Consider the following 15,722-nt stretch of genomic DNA (forward strand, 5'->3'; position numbering starts at 1 on the left):
AACCAACACTCCACACACGCACAAACATGCTTCCCCTATAAAAGAAACTCATTTTAAGGTCTGCGTTGAGAGCACGAAGTGAATTCTTTGGCAAAAATGTATGAAAAGCATTGGGCGAAGGTGGGTGTAAAGCAGCCTGAAAGAACAACATGGTTCAGAAGGGGTTAAGACCGAGGAGGGTGTGGATTAGCGTTTTCCTGTCTTGACAGCCTGTATATACAGCAGGCAGACCAGCCACCGGCTGGCCGCACGGCGTTCCACTTCCCTTACTTGCCCCAAAAATCTTCTGGTGCTCGGATGTTATTGCAGAGGCTGCCATGCTTTTAAACGGGAGCAGAAGGTGAGTCCATCAACAGACCTGGTTGCCAGCATATCGGGTGACTGACAGATTATAAGACAGCTGTTCAGGAATGGCTTGGCTAAAGACCTTACTGGCTATGAATTCTTTATTTTTTAATTCTTTATTTATTTATTCATTCGTTCGTTTATTTATTTATTCATTCATTCATTTATTTATTTTGTCAAACAATTATAGGGTGGTAATTTGTACAAATAAAACATTAGATAAGTAATGAGAAAAAGTAACAAAAGAAGACAATAGGACAGGGACGGTAGGCACAGTGGTGCACTTATGCACGCCCCTTACAGACCTCTTAGAAAGGGGGAGAGGTCAATTGTAGATAGTGGGAGCAGTCCTGATCTCCGGGGCGAGTTGATTCCAGAGGGTCGGGTCCACCACAGAGAAGGCTCTTCCCCTGGATCCCACCAGACGACATTGTTTCGTCGACGGGACCTGGGGAAGGCCAACTCTACCCCACTGTGTCCCCACCCCACCCCTGAATCCAAGGCAGTTGTAAGAGGCAAGGTTGTGGATAGTTATGCAATGGATTTGATGGATCTGTTATGATAGACGTCTCCTGAAGGCTTATTTTGTGGGTGTGGCTTGCCGGCCATGTGACCAGTTGGGAGTGGCTTGATGATCATGTGACCGGGGGTGGCTTAAAGGTCATGTGACTGGCTTAAAGGTGGCCAATGTGATATCATTCACGTCAAGGGTTCGGGTTAGGGTGCCTGGCCTCTCCTCGACTCAAAGAGATACAATTTCCCTCTGTATTTACTATTACTGAACATCCAAACTATGCTATTTAATTCTATGTATATAGGCCACATGTGTACATACATATTACACACAGGCACACAAAAATATACATGATCTACTATATAAATTGTATGTACACACACACAAACACACACACACGCACAGCTCTTCTAAAATTATACACATTCAACGGCATTTACTGCGATAGGAAAAACATACCCAGAGCCCAGAAGGGAAAAAAAGGGGGGGGGTCAATTTTTTTTCTAGCGGTTCTGCGTACCTGACTGTACCTGTAGGAGCCCATCACTAGTTTAAGCATGTCTCAGGGTCATACCAAGGGGGAGGGCAGACGCTAATCCACATGTCCAAAAGCCATCGGTTTGGGGCAGGGATGGGTTAGAAACATAGAAGACTGACGGCAGAAAAAGACCTCCTGGTCCATCTAGTCTGCCCTTATACTATTTCCTGTATTTTATCTTACAATGGATCTATGTTTATCCCAGGCATGTTTAAATTCAGTGACTGTGGATTTACCAACCACGCCTGCACTCATGCCCTTATCACCTCGAGGTTCGATTACTGCAACGCTCTCTACATGGGGCTACCTTTGAAAAGTGTTCGGAAACTGCAGATCGTGCAGAACGCGGCCGCGAGAGCCATCGTGGGGCTTCCCAGATTCGCCCACGTATCTACAACACTCCGTGGCCTGCATTGGCTGCCGATCAGTTTCCGGTCACAATTCAAAGTGTTGGTCATGACCTTTAAAGCCCTACATGGCATTGGACCAGAGTACCTCCGGAACCGCCTGCTACCGCACGAATCCCAGCGGCCGATAAGGTCCCACAGAGTTGGCCTTCTCCGGGTCCCGTCGACTAAACAATGTCGTCTGGCGGGCCCCAGGGGAAGAGCCTTCTCTGTGGCGGCCCCGGCCCTCTGGAATCAACTCCCCCCGGAGATTAGAACTGCTCCCACCCTCCTTATCTTCCGTAAACTACTTAAGACCCACCTATACCGCCAGGCATGGGCGATTTGAGACACCTTTCCCCCAGGCTTATTATAATTTATGTTTGGTATGTATGTGTTGTTTGGTTTTTAATTATGATAGGGTTTTTAGGGTTTTTTAAATATTAGATTTGTGCCAGTATAATATTGTTTTTATCGTTGTTGTGAGCCGCCCCGAGTCTTCGGAGAGGGGCGGCATACAAATCTAATAAATTATTATTAATATTATTATCTACTACTCTTTCAGTGAAATTATATTTTTTTCATGTTGCTTTTGATCTTTCCCCCAACTAACTTCAGATTGTGTCCCCTTGTTCTTGTGTTCACTTTCCTATTAAAAACACTTCCCTCCTGGACCTTATTTAACCCTTTAACATATTTAAATGTTTCGATCTTGTCCCCACTTTTCCTTCTGTCCTCCAGACTCTACAGATGGAGTTCATGAAGTCTTTTCTGATACGTTTTATGCTTAAGACCTTTCACCGTTCTTGTAGCCCGTCTTTGGACCCGTTCAATTTTGTCAATATCTTTTTGTAGGTGAGGTCTCCAGAACGGAACACAGTATTCCAAATGGGGTCTCACCAGCGCTCTATATAAGAGGATCACAGTCTCCCTCTTCCTGCTTGTTATACCTCTAACTATGCAGCCAAGCATCCTACTTGCTTTTCTTGCCGCCCGGGTTCCACTTACCTTTGCCACCAGTTCGCATCACAACATTTTGTGTGCGTGCGCACGCTCCATTCGCTAACGCACGCACATGTTCTTTTGTGCAATTTGGCTTCTGTGCATGCTCAGTAGCTGGAATTGGCCCGAAACACAACTGATCAGCTGTCCTTCGGGAGAAGGAATAAAGGTCAGTTTAAACCCGGAGGTGGGCGGGAAGGCCCTTTTACAAGCAGCAGAACAGGAAAAACCTTCAAAATGGTAAAAAAAAATTCCCAAAAAAGAGATGGCGATGCCCACAGATTGGCACTGACCAAATTGGATTCGTGACGCCATTGTCACGTCACTAGTTATTATTATTTTATTATTATTATTTATTAGATTTGTATGCCGCCCCTCTCCGCAGACTCGGGGCAGCTCACAACAGTGATAAAAAACAATATATATTGACAAATCTAATCATTTAAAATCTGAAATAACAATTGTACAATTAAAAAATGTAAAAACAAGGAACCCCAATATAAAAAATGATGGGCTGCCAAAATTTTTACAGCCACACTGTAGGTGAGGCTTGTTTTGTGAGTGTGTCTTGATGGTGAGTGTGTCATGTGACCGGGTAGGAGTGGCTTGGGAATCATGTGACTGGGAGGTGGCTTAAAGGTCATATGACTGAGTGGGAGTGGCTTATTGACCAAGATAAGTTTTCAAATAGGTGCTCAGACTCTTTTTCAGTCGATTAAGTCACATTATTTGAATAGCCACAAAAAGGACAAATGTTAGACAACATTATTACGTTGAGGAGCCCAGGAACATTTTAAGCTTTTGTACTGAACTCACAAGGTTCAGTAGGATAACAGATTAGGCAAGTAGCTCAATTTTCTTTAATTGCTATAAAAGTTCAGTTCTAGATAATGGTTAAAACGATTAAAGTGTTTATGGGTAAAAGCATACTATTTTAAAAGTAATTAAGGATCATGCTAAGGTACTAGAGAAGGGAGGACAATAAAAAAAACTATTTTCAATAAATAGTGCATAAACTTACTACACCCACTGTGCCTCCATGGGGGCAGCAGCCCATTACTGCACATCATCAGCGGGTCGCTAAGGATTCGGGCAATCTGGACAAACAGGGAGGAACCCACCCTTGGTTGGGGTAGTCAGTGAAGCAGTGGAAGTGATGTGCCGGTGCCTGGAGGCTGTTGGGGTCTGGATGGGTGTCAACAGACTCAAACACAACCCTGATAAGACGGAGTGGCTGTGGGTTTTGCCTCCCAAGGACAATTCCATCTGTCCATCCACTATCCTGGGGGAGAGTTATTGACCCCCTCGGAGAGGGTCCGCAACTTGGGCGTCCTCCTCGATTTACAGCTCACATTAGAGAACCATTTTTCAGCTGTGGCGAGGGGGGCATTTGCCCAGGTTCGCCTGGTGCACCAGTTGCGGCCCTATATGGACCGGGAGTCACTGCCCACAGTCACTCATGCCCTCATCACCTCGAGGTTTGACTACTGTAACGCTCTCTACATGGGGCTACCTTTGAAAAGTGTTCGGAAACTTCAGATTGTGCAGAATGCAGCTGCGAGAGCAATCATGGTCTTCCCCAGGTATGCCCATGTTACACCAACACTCCGCAGTCTGCATTGATTGCCGATCAATTTCCGGTCACAATTCAAAGTGTTGGTTATGACCTATAAAGCCCTTCATGGCACCGGACCAGGGTATCTACGAGACTGCCTTCTGTCGCACGAATCCCAGTGACCAGTTAGGTCCCACAGAGTGGGCCTTCTCCGGGTCCCATCAACTAAACAATGTCGCTTGTCGGGACCCAGGGGCAGAGCCTTCTCTGTGGCGGCCCCAGCCCTCTGGAACCAACTCCCCCCCAGGGATTAAAATTGCCCTCACCCTCCTTGCCTTTCGTAAGCTGCTTAAAACCCACCTCTGCCGCCAGGCATGGGGGAATTGAGATACTCTTTCCCCCTAGGCCTTTACAATTTTATGCATAGTATATCTGTACGTATGTTTGGTTTTTATAATAATGGTTTTTTTTAAACTGTTTTTAGTATTGGATTATTATTATATGCTGTTTTATTACTGTTGTTAGCCGCCCCGAGTCTGCGGAGAGGGGCGGCATATAAATCAAATAAATAAATAAATAAATAGATAGATAGATAGATAGATAGATAGATAGATAAACAAACAAACAAACAAACAAACAAACAAATAACACATCATCAGTGGGTCGCTAAGGATTCGGGCAATCTGGACAAACAGGGAGGAACCCACCCTTGGTTGGGGTAGATAACCCCCAAAATGGCATAAGATCCTTGTCTGAGCCCCAACTCTTGAGACTGTGATGGCGTGTTTTCATCTGAGAAGCAAGTGGCAAACCCAAAATAAGCTTTTGGAGGAGTCTCCTGTGGCTGGTGTGGGGTTTGGCTTCTGGGCATATGTATCCCATTTGGTGAGGTCTGTATTTAAACCTCCAAATTTGGAGGGTGTGGCCCAGGGTGGAAGGAGACTGCTAGCACCAGACAGGCTTATTTATAGCTGTGAATTCTAAGAGGCAAAAGTTCAGTAGAAATTCGTTCAGTAAACTGTTTTTTTTGTAAATGCTCTTCCTCAGATTATTATTGTTCTTATTTATTAAATTTGTATGCTGCCCCTCTCCATAGACTCGGGGCGGCTCACAGCAGTAACAGACGGTACATACAATAGAATACAACTCTAATATTTAAAAAACTAAAAATCCATAATTTTAAAAAACATACACACAATATACCATATGTAAACTATATAGGCCTGGGGAAGATGTCTCAATTCCCCCATGCCTGACGGCAGAGGTGGGTTTTAAGAAGTTTACAAAAGGCAAGAAGGGTGGGGGCAATCCTAATCTCTGGGGGGAGCTGGTTCCAGAGGGTCGGGGCCGCCACAGAGAAGGCTCTTCCCCTGGGTCCCGCCAGACGGCATTGTTTAGTCGACGGGACCCGGAGAAGGCCAACTTTGTGGGGCATAACTGGTCACTGGGATTCGTGTGACAGAAGGCGGTCCCGGAGATATTCTGGTCCGGTGCCATGAAGGGCTTGATAGGTCATAACCAACACTTTGAATTGTGACCGGAAACTGATCAGCAACCAATGCAGACTGCGGAGTGTTGGTGAAACATGGACATACCTTGGTACACTTAGTAAATAGTTAGACAGTGTTGATGGAATTATTTGTTTAGCAGAGTGATGGCATTCGGGGGAAATGTTCTTGTGTCTAGTTGTCTTGGTGTGCAGTGCTCTATAGCGATGTTTTGAGAGTAGGAGTTGAAACAGTTTGTGTCCAGGATGCGAGGGGTCAGTAAATATTTTCCCCGGCCTCTTTTTGACTCGTGCAGTATACAGATCCTCAATGGAAGGCAGGTTGGCAGCAATTGTTTTTTCTGCAGTTCTGATTCTCCTCTGAAGTTTACTTCACAGAACCTTGCTCCCTACCTTAGATATCTCCTCCTCCTCTGCCCCCCCCCCCAAAGGGAAGGATAAAAAGCAATGGATGGAAGTTCATCAAAGAAAGATCTAATCTGGAACCAAGGTGAAGTCTCCTGTCAATGAGAACAATTGATCAATGAAACAGCCTGCCTTCCCGAGTTGTGGGTGCTCCATGACTGTAGGCTTTCAATAACAGTTTCAACAGCCATTTGTCCAGAATGGAGTATAAGGTCTCCTGCCATGGGCAGGGGGTTTGACTAGAAGACCTCCAAGATCCCTTACAGCATTAAGATTCTATGACTTCATCCCATACTGGTTTTGCCATTGATGAACTTTCCAATTTGTACAGGAAAAAACTATTCTTGTGTCTAGTTGTCTTGGTGTGCGGTGCCCTATAGCGACGTTTTGAGAGTAGGAGTTGAAACAGTTTATGCCCAGGATGCGAGGGGTCTGTAAATATTTCCAAGCCTTTTTACAAGCAGCAGAACAGGGAAAAAACTTCAAAACAGTAAAAAAAAAATTGGCAAAACCCCCCCTCCAAAAAAGATGATGGTGCCCATGGACCGGTTCCGACCAAACCAGATCTGGAATGCCATCATCACGATCAGGTCACTAACAGGCGATCTGGTCCAAACCAAATCTACTACTTCAGCTTCAACCACAACAACACAAGAGCCCACAACAGATACAAGCTTAATATTAACCGCTCCAAACTTGACTGTAAAAAATACCACTTTAGTAATCAAGTTGTCAAAGCGTGGAATTCACTACCGGACTCTGTAGTATCATCCCCTAACCCCCAACACTTTACCCTTAGACTATCCACGGTTGACCTCACCAAGTTTCTAAGAGGTCAGTAAGGGGCGTACATAAGTGCACCAGAGTGCCTACTGTCCCCTGTCCTATTGTCTCTCCTATATCTCATATATTTATCTATCTGTCTATCTGTCTGTCTGTCTGTCTGTCTCTCTCTCTCTCTCTCTCTCTCTCTCTCTCTCTCTATCTATCTATCTATCTATCTATCTATCTATCTATCTATTAATTAGATTTGTATGCCGCCCCACTCCGTAGACTCGGGGCGGCTCACAACATTGACTAAACAATATATAATAACAAATCTAATATAAAAGTCTAAAATAGCAACTTTATATTAAAAGCCTAGAATATAAAAATATATATCTTCTCTCCTATACACTATATCTTCTGCTCTTCTCTCATAGTTATATTTCACTCCTTTATTTTCCCCTCTATTCCCCCTTTCATACATTCTACCTGATTATATCCTCTATAACCCTCATTGTGTATTATTGTGTATTGGACAAAACAAACAAACAAATAAATAAATAAAAATAAAACCCACCCCTGCTAGAATTTGCTCTTTGGCTGAGAGAAGCATCTCCTGCAACAACTGTCGAGGCTGAAGAGGAAGGGAGAGAGAGAGCTTAAGAAAGTCGAGACAGACCACGCGGGAAATGGCTTCCTCTTTTTCCCCCCAGACAATGGGGGCAGTGAGTTCAGTACGTGACTTCTGCTTGAGTGGTTAGGAACGAGTGAAGAAACAGAGTTGTGCAATGACCGATACTTCACTTGGGCATCTCTAACAGTTGGCTAGGTGCTCGGCTCCTACAGGTACAGCCAGGTACACAGTACTGGTGGCAAAATTTTGATTTTTTTTCTGCCTTCCACCTGTGGCACACATGTAGAGTGCAGTACTGCAGGACACTGAAGCTGACTGTAGATCTGCAGGTCAGCAGTTCAAATCTCATCACCAGCTCAAGGTTGACTCAGCCTTCCATCCTTCCGAGGTGGGTCAAATGAGGACCCGGATTGTGGGGGCAATAGCCTAGCTCTGTTTAAAAAGTGCTATTGCTAACATGTTGTAAGCCGCCCTGAGTCTAAGGAGAAGGGCGGCATAAAAATCGAACAAATAAATAAATAGGTCGGCCATCCCGGATATAGGGCTTTTTGCCTAAACAAGGTTTTGGACCAGAAGACCTCCCCAATCCCTTCCAACTCTATTTTTCTGTTCTTTTTCCCAAAGCCAAATGGTTCTGGGTTAGTTACAAGACGCTAAATGTTGGGTGTGAAATCTGTTTAAGGATCTATTGGCTCCTGTCGAGTTAGACGGACTTTTCAACACAATTTGCTTCTCCCTCTGTATATAAATAACCACCTGCAATCTCAATGAAGGGCAGAAATGGGTATAGTATAAGGCAACGATGGCAAACTTATTTTCCTTCGGGTGCCAAAAGAGCGTGGACATGTACTATTGGGCATGCCCAAATGTCCACACCCATAATTCAATGCCTGGGGAGGGGAAAAACAGCTTCCCCTGGCCCCCAGAAGCCCTCTGGAGCAGTGTTTCCCAACCTTGGCAACTTGAAGATATCTGGACTTCAACTCCCAGAATTCCCCAGCCAGCATTTTATCCTAAGATAAAATACAGGAAATAGTATAAGGGCAGACAAGATGGACCATGAGGTCTTTTTCTGCCGTCTGTCTTCTATGTTTCTATGTTTCTATCCTGTTCTAAAGCATCACCAACATTTCTGGGCATTGTTTTATGAAGAGGAAGCAAGCACAGTGGTCCACCTCTGGCCTACCCTCCTTTTAGGAACTGAGATTGACTTCAAATTGCAAATTGCAGAAAACCCAGTCTGGCTCTCCTAACTTCACACTGTCTCCGTCTTCCTGCCTCCAAGTTAGAAACATAGAAACATAGAAGTCTGACGGCAGAAAAAGACCTCATCGTCCATCTAGTCTGCCCTTATACTATTTTCTGTATTTTATCTTAGGATGGATATATGTTTATCCTTTAATATATTTAAATGTTTCGATCATGTACCCCCTTTTCCTTCTGTCCTCCAGACTATACAGATTGAGTTCATGAAAGTCTTTCCTGATACGTTTTATGCTTAAGACCTTCCACCATTCTAAAATGTATCAGGAAAGACTTAATGAACTCAATCTGTATAATCTGGAGGACAGAAGGAAAAGGGGGGGACATGATCGAAACATTTAAATATATTAAAGGGTTAAATAAGGACCAGGAGGGAAGTATTTTTAATAGGCTAATTTCATGCAACTGGTTGCCCAGAGTTGTGTAGAAGAGCTTTTGTGTTCATTTTTTGCTTCTGGGGCTTGCTTTAGAAACATAGAAACATAGAAGACAGACGGCAGAAAAAGACCTCATGGTCCATCTAGTCTGCCCTTATACTACTTTCTGTATTTTATCTTACAATGGATATATGTTTATCCCAGGCATGTTTAAATTCAGTTACTGTGGATTTACCAACCACATCTGCTGGAAGTTTGTTCCAAGGATCTACTAATCTTTTAGTAAAATAATATTTTCTCATGTTGATTCTGATCTTTCCCCCAACTAACTTCAGATTGTGTCCCCTTGTTCTTGGGTTCACTTTCCTATTAAAAACACTTCCCTCCTGGATCTTATTTAACCCTTTGACATATTTAAATGTTTCGATCATGTCCCCCCCTTTCCCTTCTGTCCTCCAGACTCTACAGATTGAGTCCATGAAGTCTTTCCTTATACGTTTTATGCTTAAGACCTTCCACCATTCTTGTAGCCCCTCTTTGGACCCGTTCAATTTTATCCATATTGTTTTGTAGGTGAGGTCTCCAGAACTGAACACAGCATTCCAAATGTGGTCTCACCAGCGCTCTATATAGTGGGATCATAATCTCTCTCTTCCTGCTTGTTATACCTCTAGCTATGCAGCCAAGCATCCTCCTCGCTTTTCCTACCACCTGACCACACTGCTCGCCCATTTTGAGACTGTCAGAAATCACTATCCCTAAATCTGAAGTTTTTGCTAACACAGAACTGCCAATGTGTTCTTTGTGTTCTTTGTTCATGGAATGGCTGAGTCTATAAAGATAAGGCTCCTAGTTCCTCTATTTTTTCCTGCTTGGCTTCCTCTTGAAACCTCTATATGAAACTTTGGAACTTGCTTGATATCCTGCCTGGAAAACCTCTTCTTCTGAAATGATTCTTTCTGGAGCATCTTTTAGCACTCCAGAGCATTTTAAACATGCTGGAATAAACATTTAAAAAACTTGGTATTTTAATGTTGGAGCATAAAAATTAAATCTGTCATTTCTTATCCAGGGCCAAGACTTTGGTTGAATCTAAGTGGTCATCGGACTAAATGAAATATGCCAGGAATTGTTATGGAATAACCTAGTGGTTTAGTCACTGAAGGGAGCCACAATGATAACCTTGGAGAAAGGATTCGGAAATTGTTCCAACAGCAGGAGGTGTTAAAATATGCTTTGAGCCAAGGAAACTATAAGGAAGAGTCTTGGTATCCCCTCCTTTAATCCCTAGAGTATAAAACGGGAAAACGTGGTCAGGATTATAAATTACTGTTATATTACAACTTCTTATCTTAATAAAAGATACTTCCAATAATCTTGAGGACTCTGTTGATCTGGCCAACTTTGAATGGCTGACATTCGTAACAGTGGTAGATTTCCCTTTCCATTCTTGTAAACAATTGATTATATTTAGTGTAGCAGAAGGGGGGAAAATCATTCATTCAATCAATCAATCTTCAAGAGCCATGGTGGAACAGTGGTTTTTGGAAGTTATTTGCCTTTGCCTTCTTACTAGGACCAAGAAACAAGGGCTGGCACAAAGTCACCCAGCCAAGTTTGTGCCAAGGATGGGACTAGAATGAACAATTGCACCAAAACTAACTAAATAGTTGGTTATGACCTATAAAGACCTACATGGCATCAGAACAGAATACCTTTGGGACCACCTTCTGCCGCACGAATCCCAGCGACCGATTAGGTCTCACAGAGTCGGCCTTCTCCGGGTCCCGTCGACTAAACAATGCCGTCTGGTGGGACCCAGGGGAAGAGCCTTCTCTGTGGCGGCTTCGGTCCTCTGGAATCACCTCCCCCCAGAGATTAGGACTGCCCTCACCCTCTTTGCCTTTTGAAAGCTCCTGAAGACCCACCTATGTCACCAGGCATGGAGAAACTGATATACCCCTAGCTACTATGGTTTTATGTATGGTCTGTTAGGTTGTGTGATTGTTTTATTTTCATAATAAGGATTTTAAATGGTTTTTTAACATTAGATTTGTACATGTTGTATTGTTGTTGTGAGCTGCTCTGAGTCCTCTGAGAGGGGCGGCATACAAATCTAATAAATTATTATTGTTGTTGTTGTTGTTGTTGTTTGTTGTTGTTTTATTGCTGTTGTTGTTATAGAAACATAGAAACATAGAAGTCTGACGGCAGAAAAAGACCTCATGGTCCATCTAGTCTGCCCTTATACTATTTTCTGTATTTTATCTTAGGATGGATATATTTTTATCCCATGCATGTTTAAATTCAGTTACTGTGGATTTATCTACCACGTCTGCTGGAAGTTTGTTCCAAGGATCTACTACTCTTTCAGTAAAATAATATTTTCTCACGTTGCTTTTGATCTTTCCTCCAACTAACTTCAGATTGTGTCCCCTTGTTCTTGTGTTCACTTTCCTATTAAAAACACTTCCCTCCTGGACCTTATTTAACCCCTTAATATATTTAAATGTTTTGATCATGTCCCCCCTTTTCCTTCTGTCCTCCAGACTATACAGATTGAGTTCATGAAGTCTTTCCTGATATGTTTTATGCTTAAGATCTTCCACCATTCTTGTAGCCCGTCTTTGGATTATTATTATTTTTGGGATTATAATAATTATTATTATTAAATGGATGTCATCCAATGTAAATGATGTTAAATGATGTTTTTGGAATAGGTTTCTCCCATATGCTAAGGCACTGCTTGAAAAACCCTGCCTTGCTGACACAGGAAACTCACATACAGAATTTAATACACAGTCACCCAGTCTTTGCTTAAAAATATCTGATGAAAGGAAATGCTGTTTTCTAAGACAGTCTCTGTCCACTACTCAATCTTGAAGATTATCAAGAGTTCTATCTCATCTTTAGCTGAAATCCCCTTATCGACTATTCATGCTGGTCAAGAATTATGGAAATTAACAAATCCAATTCATCACAAGAATTATAATTAAAGAAGATTATCCTAAATAGGAAAATTCAGAAAACCATAGGACAGAGGCCTTCAAACTTGGGAGTTGAAGTAATAATAATAATAATAATAATAATAATAAATAATAATAATTTATTGGATTTGTATGCCGCCCCTCTCCGTAGACTCGGGGCGGCTAACAACAATGATAAAAACAGCATGTGACAATCCAATACTAAAACAACTAAAAACCCTTATTATAAAACCAAACATACACACAGACATACCATGCGTAACTTGTAATGGCCTAGGGGGAAGGAATATCTCAACTCCCCCATGCCACAAGTCTTTAAAAGTTGCCCAGTTCGGAGACCCCCGCCATAGAACAAGGTCAGAATTATTTTGTAGTAAGACTTTTTACAACTTGGCATTCTTGCAGCTGATCCATTTTGAGCCAGAACACTGGAACTTCCCAAAGAGTAGGGCAGAGCTTGAACAAACATTCACTTCATTTTTTAAAAAAAATCAAAATATTAATCACGGCTGATTAATTGTGTCTGTATTTCCCGACAATTCTCATCTTTCAAGAATCAAGACGTGATAGGAAATACCATTCTGTAATCTGCATTATATCGTTATCTCATTGCCAGTCGGAATGCAATTCAAGATGTTGGTTATCACCATTAAAGCCCTAAATGGCTCAGGGCCAGGCTATTTACCGGACCGCCTCCTCCCTCATACCTCACTTTGGCCAGTAAGGGCCCACAGAGTCGGCCTTCTCCAAGTCCCATCCGCCAAGCAATGTCAGTTGGCGGGACCCCGGGGAAGAGCATTCTCTGTGGCGGCTCCGACCTTTTGGAACCAACTGCCTCCAGAGATCCGCATTATCTGCACCCTACCGGTCTTCCAGAAAGCTGTTAAGACCTGGCTTTTCTGGCAGGCTTAAAATTAGGCGGATTGCAACTATGTATGTTTTTTATATTAGTTATTACTGACTTTTATTATTAGATTTTAACTGTTTTTAATGTTGTGTTTATTCCGATTGTTAGCTGCTCAGAGTCCATTTGGAGTGAATGACATATAAATATGCAACATATTCAGAAGAGAAGGATTTAAGGGTAGTGATTTCTGACAGTCTCAAAATGGGTGAGCAGTGTGATCGGGTGGTAGGAAAAGCAAGTAGGATGCTTGGCTGCATAGCTAGAGGTATAACAAGCAGGAAGAGGGAGATTGTGATCCCGCTATATAGAGCAATGGTGAGACCACATTTGGAAGACTGTGTTCAGTTCTGGAGACCTCACCTATAAAAAGATATGGATAAAATTGAACGGGTCCAAAGATGAGCTACAAGAATGGTGGAAGGTCTTAAGCATAAAACGTATCAGGAAAGACTTAATGAACTCCATCTGTATAGTCTGGAGGACAGAAGGAAAAGGGGGAACATGATCAAAACATTTAAATATGTTAAAGGGTTAAATAAGGTTCAGGAGGGAAGTGTTTTTAATAGGAAAGTGAACAGAAGAACAAGGGGACACAATCTGAAGTTAGTTGGGGGAAAGACAAGAAGCAACATGAGAAAATATTATTTTACTGAAAGAGTAGTAGATGCTTGGAACAAACTTCCAGCAGATGTGGTTGGTAAATCCACAGTCATTGAATTTAAACATGCCTGGGATAAACATATATCCACCCTAAGATAAAATACAGGAAATAGTATAAGGGCAGACTAGATGGACCATGAGGTCTTTTTCTGCCATCAGTCTTCTATGTTTCTATATGCGAGATATGCAATCAATCAATCAATGAATCTTCTTCTCTTTCTGTAGGACCATTGTGGAATGGTGAGGATTTCACTCTTCATTGGCAGCGCTGCTAAATCCCAATAAACCGAAAACAAATAAGCGAGTAAACTGGTTTCCAGCCCGGCAGAAGAGATTGTTGGAAGAGTAGCTAAAGCTTCACGTGAGACATCCCTATACCTTTTCGCCTAGGTGTGGCGTTTGGACCAAATTCTGCTCCTTCTTTTTAACCCGTTAGCCACAATCCGTTTAGGCAATTATTGCGGACCAAAAACATCCTGGTTTTGGAAATTGGCCCAATATCTGAAACGGTGGCTATAGAATGAGGCCTCTTTCTCCAGGAGATGGACTGTCCCCTCCAGGTCTGCTCACCCGAGGGCCTGACTACTTGCGTAAGCAGCTGGAGGTGAGCGGAGGTGGCCGGACGCCGAGTGCCGTGGAGAGGCTGGAAGCTGACAAAGCCAAATATGTCAAATCTCGGCAAGTGATCAACAGCCGTCAAGAGCCCGTTCTGCTCAGCCACACTCCCCAGTCTTCTCCATGCTGCAGGAGACCCCTGACCCTCCACCAGCAGAGTGAATTTCCTCAGGGCTTGACCGCAGACCAAGATGGCCTCAGGCCCAAGAAGCAGTCCGCCTCTCCTCAGTCCCCCATAGCGCGGCGAGGGGGCAGCAGGCGCCTTCTGAGGCCTGACTCGCTAGTCATCTACCGGCAAAAACGTGACTGTCCTTTGGTCAACAAGGAGAACAGCAAAGGCTACAGCCTAATGAAGTGGCTATTTCAGGGCCCGCTGAGGGACGGGCCTCATAATTGTTCTCCTTCAAGGAGTCTCTTAAGAGATGGACATCTGGAAGTGACTCAAGAAGAGAGCCCCATGGTTTGGGTACCTGTAGAAAAGGAGGAGACCAGGACTGCAAATTCAGTGGACATGTTAGGTGGATTTGTGGGTTGTGAGTCTGGGCCTTGTCCGAAACCCCAGCCCGACTCTCTGCTCAAAGTGGACCTGCCCTTTCCTTCCTCGGGCCATTACCCAACAGAAGCCAAGAAAGAGCTGACATTGAGTTATTCTCTTCCTCTTTCCGAGAAAGAACGATTCTTTAATTACTGCGGCTTGGAATTGAATTTGGTCGAGGGGCTGGGAATCGAACGCTTCAAGCCAGGCAGCTGGGAAGCTGGCTCCTTCTGCATTGGGTCAGCTAGTTCGGAACACGATGGCCTTTCCCATCACGGGGAGCCCTTGTCTGCTGACGACCCGAATGACAAGCTGTCTGCGTCGGTCTCCGTCGTGGAGCGAAATGCCCGTGTCATTAAATGGCTCTACAGTTGTCAGCAAGCGCAAACGAGGTCCAAAGAATCTACAGTGTGAACTTATAGAGGTCCTCCAAGGGACGGGAGCGGGAGGGAGGGGAAATGGCAAGGTTCACCATGGGAAACAGAGCAGGGGGTTTGGCCAGAGCTGCCTTTCTCAAAGGGATTCTGTGAAAAACCAGTGGGTCTTGAACTTTTTGCTGAATTTTTTTCCCAGCCATGGCTACGTAATAATGATCACTTACCACAATGTTTCCCAACCTTGGCAACTTGAAAATATCTGGACTTCAACTCCCAGAATTCCCCAGCCAGCATTCGCTGGCTGGGGAATTCTGGGAGTTGAAGTCCAAATATCTTCAAGTGGCCAAGGT

At 43.6% G+C, this 15,722-nt stretch overlaps 1 protein-coding gene across 1 annotated transcript; it reads left to right on the plus strand.

Annotated features, from left to right (window-relative positions):
* Positions 1-317: 317 nt before the first annotated feature.
* On the plus strand, positions 318-15,409 carry LOC139155592 (protein FAM110D-like). Its single transcript, XM_070730794.1, has 2 exons — positions 318-340; positions 14,071-15,409. The coding sequence occupies exon 2, from the start codon at positions 14,366-14,368 to the stop codon at positions 15,407-15,409; it is 1,044 nt and encodes a 347-aa protein (XP_070586895.1). The 5' UTR covers positions 318-340; positions 14,071-14,365.
* Positions 15,410-15,722: the final 313 nt, after the last annotated feature.

The sequence above is a fragment of the Erythrolamprus reginae genome, unplaced genomic scaffold (assembly GCF_031021105.1).
Source record: "Erythrolamprus reginae isolate rEryReg1 unplaced genomic scaffold, rEryReg1.hap1 H_31, whole genome shotgun sequence".
NCBI lineage: Eukaryota > Metazoa > Chordata > Lepidosauria > Squamata > Dipsadidae > Erythrolamprus > Erythrolamprus reginae.